This window comes from Cynoglossus semilaevis, chromosome 20 (assembly GCF_000523025.1).
Source record: "Cynoglossus semilaevis isolate Cse_v1.0 chromosome 20, Cse_v1.0, whole genome shotgun sequence".
NCBI classification, from domain to species: Eukaryota; Metazoa; Chordata; class Actinopteri; order Pleuronectiformes; family Cynoglossidae; genus Cynoglossus; species Cynoglossus semilaevis.
The window spans coordinates 6,756,546-6,766,344 of NC_024326.1; the positions used below are offsets into that span (position 1 = coordinate 6,756,546).

Sequence of the window (9,799 nt, forward strand, 5' to 3'; positions counted from 1 at the left end):
GTTGGTTTACCAACCTAAGCATGGCACCACGGGGCGGTCTCTGCAGCTTGACACGGATCAAGTCCTTTATTCCGAAAAAGTTGTTAATGACGAGCGTGCTAAATCTGCCGCTGTGGAACTGTTTCATCCTAGTGGTCCATCCCCCCGCAGCTGTTCTCAGGGATGTCCATACCAGGAGAAGGCAGTGTGATTTGGAGATAATGAATGGAAGCATGCGGTGATTTCACACTTGACTTGGCTATAAGTGTCTTTCACGGTGAGGCTTTCCATCCTCATCCTTCCTAACAGCTCGACTGTGGTCCATTAACAAACCAAAACTCACAGCTACAGAATATGGCTGTTATATGGATAACAGAGAGTAAAGAATAATGATCCAGGTGACTGAGTCACACCTGAAATCAAACACTGAAATAATACAATAATACATACAGAGGTTTTTTCCCCCAGGGATCATCTAGCCATTAGAAGTTCCGATAATGTATTCTGTTTATCTCAGTAAATGGAAATGAGAAACGCAATTTAATTAGAACGATAAATGTAACTAACGTGCATAAAAACATGCACTATCAATACTTTCACAAGCAATTTAATAAATGACAAATCATCGCACAATTTACAATATCATTTAATATTCTCAGTTGGACATCATCTGTATTTGATATAATAATCCAACATCATCTGGATTATTACTATCATAAACCCATTCACACCATGTTTAAATAAATTAACTGAGCCATAGACAGTGACAATTTCCTTATGGCCTATTACTAATACTATACACAGTATATAATATACTAATACTTATATATATATACATATATATATATATAGAGAGAGAGAGAGAGAGAGAGAGAGAGGTGCCTTGACAGGATGTGTTGTTGTGTTTGTAATGCGAAAGTCAAGAGCATCAAACAAGTATGTGAAGACGGTTAGAGGATAGTAAACGGTGAGGGCTGCAGTCAGTCAGTCAGTCAGTCAGTCAGTCAGTCAGTCAGTCAGTCAGTCAGTCAGTCATTGGCTGGTGAATTAGACCAAAGAAATGGAATACATCGAGATATGTCCATTGACAGAGACAGAGGAGAGACAGAAAGGAGTCACTGATGATTGTAAAGAGTTGAAGGTCTGTGAAGAGGAATGAAGACGTCAGTAAAAATGTGTAAGAAAAATAAAAGTAAGGACGTTGTGTATGTAAGTAAGTATGCAATGTGAAAGTGTTGGTGATCAGAAACCTTGGGGTGAAAAAAAGATAATGAAAGTTACAAGTGAGGTGAATGTTTGGAGGACCTTGATGCTTCTGCACAGGAGGCCAAACCAGAGGTGCAGCAGAAAAGGATGCTGAGATTGTCACTGAGAGTGAGGAGAATGGACAAGATTAGAAATGGTTCCATTACAGCTGACAGAAACAGTCAGGCAGATTGGAGGATGAGATGGAGGCGTAAGGTTGAAATGCTGCTCTCATGTGCTGGGAGAAGACACAGGTTAAATGATGTTGACTCTTGAACCAGAGACAAGGAGACAGTGACAGAGGACGTGGAGACAGTTGGACTGACAGTGAAGAAGGTACCGGGTAGAATGAGATGAAGGCAGAATATATATAAATGCAAACTGTTTACCCGTGTTGGTGAATAAATGTCTGTGATTTAGAGATCTAAATACAATTATTCTCAAATATATATGCGCCCAGGGGTAACCACTGGAAACCAGAGACACATTTTAACAACTAAGTCAAATACAATGTTGTGAAAGCTTTGATAAAAACAGAAAGAAAAAAAAGAAAAAGATTTATCTTAAAAAACGAAAAAAGACTGAATTTGAAAAGTACGCCACAAATTCCACCCACTCATATTCACAGCTCTTATTCTAAGGACAGACCTGTGGAACCCGGAGTAGAACTCTTGTCCATGACTGGTCAATCCTATGATATTATGACAAGTTCAGGATGGTGAATGATGTATAAGTTAAAGCGCCACAGGACATGGAGCTGCAAATGTGGAGTACAGTAAGCAGCAGAGGCCCAGACCGCCTCATGAATACCAGCTGCACATCATGCCACTGCTGCCCCTGCAGAGAGACAAGTGGCATTTCTTTGTACTGTTGTTGACCCAAGAGTCAGACACTGGTACATTATTTAGTTGAGCACATCTTCTCTGCTCTTACACTCTGCTGTCAAGAAACAGTGGAGAGGCCCGGCACACATGGCTTCATCTCGGTTAATTAATTTTCAAGCCCATAAACTCCTGCTTCTGTTTTTCAGAATTTTTGATACAACACTCTGATCTATTGCACCTCCTTCATTAACATTTACTGAAACACATTCACAGGTTTGTCAGAGTGGAGAGTAGAACTAAATTATTTTAATGTGCAAATATAATAACCGTTCAGGCACATGACACTTCATTTTGCAGTGCATCATGAGTTTGTTGTGCACCGGAGGTGATAACAAGAGACAAAAATGACAAAAATGTATAAATATCAATATTTTGAACAAGACAAAAATGTATAAATATCAATATTTTAGAAGAAGAATAAAACAGCAGGCTAAATACATTAACGTACAATTTATGTAATGTACATTAAAGTGAACAAAATAAATATCTCATAAACAATGATAAATTAGTGTTGCATCAGGAGTTTGTGTGATTAGAGCAAATTGTGTAAAATATAAAATGTGTAAAATGTAAATATAATTACAAAATATGTATGCACAAATACTGTTTGTGTTTATTATGATGTCACCATCTTCCGTACCATGGCAAGAATAAATACTGAAGTACAAAAACACCTGGACATGTAGTGACGCCCTTCACCTTCATGTATGTGTTTACCTCAGGATACAGTTTTAATTCAAAATACAATTATCATATATAGTGCCAGATGTTTTCTAATACATCACCACCGTCGCGTCGTGATTCTTCACCAGACCTTCCATACAGAGTACTTTATATGTGACAGAAGCCTGGAGTAATTATTCACAGATAACCTTCCTCTGCCTTTTTCATCTGAGCAGGCACAAAGGGAAACTATTCATGATCTGCAATTATGTTCAGGAGATGAGATAAGCTGTTCACAATTAACTTAAGGCCTGGCCCAGACACAGGGATCTTTTCATATCTGCTGACCCAGCCAATCAAACTGCTCCAGGAGCCGCTTTCCAATACACCCATAACTAAGCCTTTGTGTTTCCTTGTTCCTCTGCCTTGTCACTCTTTTACTCAGACTGAGTTGTGAACACAAGGGGGCGTAGACTGCTCAGTTTGTGCCTCCATGTCCAGTTGAGTAGGAACTGAGGCTGAGGGAAATTTGATTACATCAAGTCTGACCTTGGGAGAAACTACACTTAGATGTACATTTCAAGAAGGGATGCCTTATTGCATTATTGGCAAGGAAAATTGAGGCTTTCTCCACACCCACGTTAGGGACAGCCGTCCTTCGGGGTGAGACACAGTATGACAATTCAGTTTGGTCCAGGTGCTGCCTTCATCAGGGACCAGGGAACCACAGCTTTGTTACTTCAGAAGATGTTGCAGTGTAGCTGTGAGAGTGTAAAATAGAAGAAATCTTTCATCTCCTCCCCCGCCCAGGTACCCCATCATTATTAGTGGAGCTGTTGCTGCTGACAGTGGGGGGGCTTCTCAAATATGCAATGCACACACCAAGGATAATCAAGCCTCCAGAGGCTTATAACACAACACTCATCATGAACATTATACACACGCTGTGACGACTGGAATTACAATGTTAGTTTGTTTTTTTGTTATTATTATTATTTATACTTGAATATATAGGCAGAGGCATAGACAAAGGAACAGCAGCAAACAGAATCAGAACCAACACAAACCAGGCTGAAGACAGGACAAATCCCCTTTTGATCCAAATACTACGGCTTCAACTGCTTAAAATTGACTGCACTTATTCATACAGAGCTGTTGAGTACAACGATCTATCTCAAAACTGCAACTTTGACTCTTTGGATACAGCAGAGGATTCAGTATCCTGTCAGATGCCGCACAGCATTTCACAGTTTGTAGTTTGTTTTCTATAGTTTGTCATTGCGTCAGTGTAACATGGCAAAGAAATTGCACCGTAAAATGAAATGTGTGCTATGGCAGAGAGATGAAACAGATGGAAGAAAGGCATGAAAAAGAAATAACGGAATAGATAAATAATAAAAGGACGACAAAGGCGTTTCTGGGTTTTTCCCCATGTGAATATAGGAGACATCCTCATTATATATCTTTCAAAAATGTAAATATTTAATATTGTAAACGTGACCTTTGACTGGCCAGGGTTGACACTATACTGTAGTAATATTTTTTTTTTGTTACGTTAGAGGAAATATCCCACGGATACACACAAGCAGCCGTCCGCATGGTTTATAGGACTTTTACTGAGAAACAACAGCCAAACATGAATGTCAAAGGATATTACTCATATTTTATTTAGTCAAAGTATATTATGTTTATAGATTTATGACTTAAGAGAGCATCGACTATTATAATTAAAAATATTAAAAAGCCAGATAAAATATTGGGTTTTTTGTTTTTCGGTATTAAAAAACTATTTGAGCCCTACAGTAGTTTTGATGCCAATATGAAAAGGATCATTTAAAATCTTTTTTGCAGCCGCAGACATTTTCTTATTACACTAAATATTCCCAAATTGGGGGCTCTCCCTATAGGGTGAGGATCTCTTACCTTAGGGCACATGGCCAGGCAATTTCATTTAGATTTTTAGATTTTTATTGGTGGAGAAATTACGCTGAATTGTCTTTAATTTCCTTGTTTTGAGTGTATCTCAGATGGGATTTGAATGAATAGCTGTGAATGTGTGTAGATGGGGGAAAGTTTTGCTCTCTACAAAAGGGGGCGCTGCAGGAAAGTTTGGGAAACTTGCTGTTAATGGCTTAACGTTTGGAAAAAGAACGTTTTCTTTAAAAGAAAAGTAATGAATACAAACATTTAAAAAATTGATGTGCTTGAATGACTCTAAATTTAAATAAAATATCGCAGTAAAATGTGTAATAAAAATGCAAAGCATGTGAATTTAACAAAAGCAATAAACGTATTGAGCTATTTCTAAACCTTTTACTGCCTTGTTTTTTTGTTTGTTTGTTTGTTTGTTTGTTTGTAATTGGTGTGATTTCCGTGATTGCAGGACAATGTTTTGGGGTTTTTTTTTTTTTTTTTGGTTTTTTTAACACAAGCAATGAACATCCTGGCTGCTTTAGGGGAAATGTGCTCTGCTGTTGTTAAACACCACTTTGGGAGGCAACCAAAGCCATCTGCACCGTGCCATGTTCACTTGGCAGCGTTCAAACCCTCTCATGTGGCACCGAGCACCTGTCTGACTGCTGACCCAGGCCCGGGGGAGGCTGTGCGTTCCTATAGGCTGGGAGCGCGTCTGAAAAGCTCCGTGGCAAAGGGAGATTTTAATTGGTTTGAGGTCCCAGTGCATGTAAATGAGGGTGAGGGGGCTCCTCCCATGCACCTGATGGGGGAGTATTTACAGCTCTTTACAGCTTACTCACTGCACTGTTTTCAAGAGCGCCGCGCTGCACCATGACACTGCACTGGACTTAAGCAATAAGGATTTCCGTGCGCACACACTCACACTGACGTTCACCGCTGCATCTGCCGAAGAGAAAACACACTTTTGCCAAAGTTGTCCACTTGTTTTCCAAGATGCCACGATCCTTCCTGGTCAAGAAGCACATAAACTCCGCCAAGAAGCCAAACTATAGTGAGTTGGAAAGCCCAACAGGTAACGACTTTCAAAGTTGATGGCGAAAAGTTTGGAAACTTTAGAAATCATGTTAAAATGTTAACTTTAAAAAAACAAACTTTAAGTTAAGTTTACATGTTTGTAAAGTTGTCTATCTTGTTTTTTACGCGTTTCATCCAGAGCGATGACAGCGTGCGTAAAGACGCACCAAGTCAGAAACTAAGTGCTGTGTTTAATTTTTCCAGTTTTCCTCACACCGCACATCTACAAGGGCCTTCCTCTGCCTGTCATCCCCCAGCCGGAGATCCTGAGCCCGGCAGCCTACAGCCCCATCACAGTATGGACTACCAGCAGCCTACCGCTGTCTCCGCTCCCCAGTGACCTGTCCCCCATCTCTGGATACCCCTCGTCCCTGTCCGACAGCTCCTCATCCAAGGACCACAGCGGCTCCGAGAGCCCCAGGAGTGATGAGGACGAGCAGATGCTCCCCAAACTGACGGACCCTCACGGTGTTGAGGCAGAGAAGTTCCAGTGTGGTCTGTGCGCCAAGTCCTACTCCACGTACTCTGGACTGCTCAAGCACAAACAGCTGCACTGCGACGCGCAAACGAGGAAATCCTTTAGCTGTAAATACTGCGAGAAGGAGTACGTGAGCCTCGGGGCTCTCAAAATGCACATCAGGACTCACACCTTGCCTTGTGTTTGCAAAATATGTGGAAAAGCCTTCTCCAGACCCTGGCTGCTCCAAGGACACATCAGGACGCACACTGGTGAGTGACTGTGGGGAGTCAATGGGAGGCTCCTGCACTGGGGAGAGCCACTTTAGTCGTTTTTAAAATCCAATAAAACATATTTGAATTGCATTAATAGTTTGAAAATAATAATTTAAAATGGAAAGCCGTAGAAAGCGCCTGGTCTTAAAAAAATTACATTCCAAGTTTCCTGTAAAGTCAGCAGTTCCAGGTGACTTTTCCAGACACACTAAATCCAAAAATATTGCTTATTCAGACAAATCTATTGCCACTATTACTCAGCGTTAGCCGATTATAGTCATCAGAAATCAGTTTTCATAGACAGCCTAAAAATATACCAGGTCGTGCTGCTGCTATTGTGACATATTTGTGTATACAGTCACTGACAGTGTTTTGTTTGTCATTTTTCCAGGGGAAAAGCCTTTCTCCTGCCCTCACTGCAACAGGGCGTTCGCCGACAGGTCTAATCTCAGGGCTCACCTACAGACCCATTCAGATGTGAAGAAATACCAGTGCAAGAACTGCTCCAAAACTTTCTCCAGGATGTCTCTTCTACACAAGCATGAGGAATCTGGTTGTTGTGTAGCACATTGAACTGGGATTCTTTTTTCCACCAGCGGGAAAAAAAAAAAAAAAAACGAAGAAACTGTAGCAGTTGCTTATTCTTCTTCAGTTGTCAAGTGGTGGAGAACTGTGAGGAAACCTCAAAGACAGACTTTAAAAAAACAGAAATTCCTACAACTGGTCAATTTCATGGAAACACCTCTGTGCTTGTTTCTCTGATTGCAATCAGGGCTGACCCCTTTGTCGACACTTGTACTCACCTACCTGTGCTACCCATGCACTATTATATATTGTCAATGTTATTTTCCAGCCTTTTCCAGTGTCTCTACGCTCCTCTTATACAAATCACAACAAGTATACCAAAGAGTGCCTTTTTTTAAATGGTAGTACAAATACAGCCAGAGGAATACTTAAGCCATTCTGTAGTGAGGGAGGAAGTGCAAACTTGTTTTTTAGGGAGAAATGAATATAACTTTTGCACAGTCTTTAGAAGCAGGTTTGCATCACTACGAACAGCAATACCATTTTTTTTATCTCAAGTGCCTCATTTATTCAGCAATAACATGTATTTTTCAACAACAGTTCCATTTTTATATTTTTGTATACTGAATGTAAGCGTGACTGGGACGATTGTATATTAACAGTGGAAACTGTGATGCCGAATGATTTTGATATTTTCATATTTTTTAATGACACTTTTTGAAAAATAAAGTTTCATGACATTTTGTAAAAAAAAAAAAAAATTCTATAAAGTCTTTTCTCAAAAAAAAAAAAGTCTGTCATGCAAAATGTCGCAGCTTCCACAGAGCTGAACAGGAATCACTCGCCGTCGCTAGCGTCTACGATATTTAATCCAGATAGGAGCATCTCATGTTATGGAAATGTTAAATGGAGGAGAGAGAGCGGTGACTCAGCTCTGATTCGGGCCTGAACCTGTTCCCTGTCAACCTGTCCAGACATCAAACAATCATGAAATCTAACACATCCCAGCTATATTGATCTGCACCCACTTGTCAGACCCTTTGAGGGCCGGTGACTCCTTTAACCAGGTGTGTGATATGTTTGAATGTAACTCATGTTCATTTAATCCACTGTCCTCACCCTAACTGAAATAAGATGATTGTGGTTGGGGTTTTTTTTTTTTTATCTATTGGATGATCCCTACAGCGACGCTCAGGTTTGAGTTCTAGATGTATAAGATTTTTTTTTAAGCTTACAATTACATCTGCTTTGGCGACCTCCTTGAATTCTGGGATGCTTGCCATCATGGATTAAAAGGATTTCCTTAGGCTACAGTTTGTTGTCTTGTGCCATATGCTGCCAGTCTACATGCGGTAGATAGAGATTTACGAAACAAAAAGTGTAATATTGCTCCAAGCCATGTAGTCAGTGGTGAACTTTTTTTTTTTTACGAAACCCCAGAATGTGTTCGAATTTGCCCCCATGCCCAAAAGCAGCTGACCTGAAACAATGTGATCTGACAAACAGACACTTGTTTTGTAGGCTGTGAGGGGCTGAACTACCCCGTAGGTAGATTCTCTTCTCTGTGACTCATCACACAGCTATTCCAGGTGCTCACACGCCGCTCTTTGGTTTGAGCCGGGTGGCTTCGGGGGCTGTTCAACCTCAGTGAAAAACAGGTGCAACCAAGAAGGATATAGACCGCAGCCACAGGTCCTGTGTGGACTGTCAAAACCTCTGCAGTGACCTAATGTGGAAACCTTACAGGCAACGAGTCTTATTATTCACATCATCTGGCTCATAAAGGGAGAGTGGCATCAAGAGGGCTCTGGTGCTGCTGCTGCTGCTGCTGCTGCTGCTGCTGCTGGGTACTGAGGCTTTTTATTTGGAGCATCTAATATCTGTCCTTCCATTGCTACTGTTGCATTTTGTCATAAACTTCCAAATTGGTAAAGCACAATTTGCTGCATGACCATGAAAAGACAAAAACACATCACTGCTCAACTTATTATCTCAGATAACATTTATAAGCTTACAGCAGCTGGAGGATGTTGATATGGAGAGTGACATGTTGGATATTTTGCTGGAGTTTTTGGGACAGTAGTACATTAGCCTCCAGTTGTGCTTTTATGTAATCATAGTCACAAAGTTTCCTAAAGCCCAGATTCACAAATAGATGGTGGGTTGTCATGAATCATGAATAACATGATCATGAAAAAAATGGCAGGTTGAAAAAAAATACAAATATATATTTGAGGATTAGGTGAAGTAGTTATTCAGTGCAAAACATGAATATCTGACTAATATGCAAACTATGTCTCTGGTCATTTACAATTTAATGAAAAACCGAATATGGAGGAAACACTTTCACTTTCGCTCAAGGCAGTGCTTTAATACAGCGTCTTTAATTGGACACTCAACGCCTGCAAAACAACGTTTCTTTTCAAAAATAGGACAAGAAATGATTGAAATCCTCACACCTGAACTACTGAAACCAAATGTTATTTTGTTGGAATTAAATATCTAAATACTTCTGTGCTAATCACGTCCTACGGGATTGAAGTGTCTTCCTGAGTTCCAAATAGACTATATGATATCTATATGGACGCATGGGGCCACATAAAAGTGAAGAGCGGCCCCAGAGTGCAGTGTTTTGGGCGTTAGGCAGAGCAGCGTTGTCAGAAAAGCTGCTGACTTTATGGTGAATCCGGGAGCATAATTTCTTTATGACCGTCAAGTGGAACAAATAAAGTTAAGGCCATTCTCTGAGGTCTGCTTGTCTAAGCTGGGAAGCGATCCCC

The 9,799-nt window shown here is 40.5% G+C and overlaps 2 protein-coding genes across 3 annotated transcripts in view; one reads left to right on the forward strand and one right to left on the reverse strand.

Moving 5' to 3' along the window:
- sntg1 (syntrophin, gamma 1) overlaps positions 1–9,799 on the reverse strand; it is a 90,428-nt gene that overhangs the window by 38,574 nt on the left and 42,055 nt on the right. The window lies entirely within an intron of this gene.
- On the forward strand, positions 5,367–7,780 carry snai2 (snail family zinc finger 2). The gene is made up of 3 exons (XM_008334322.3): positions 5,367–5,760; positions 5,967–6,491; positions 6,886–7,780. The coding sequence occupies exons 1-3, from the start codon at positions 5,682–5,684 to the stop codon at positions 7,065–7,067; spliced, it is 786 nt and encodes a 261-aa protein (XP_008332544.1). The 5' UTR covers positions 5,367–5,681; the 3' UTR covers positions 7,068–7,780.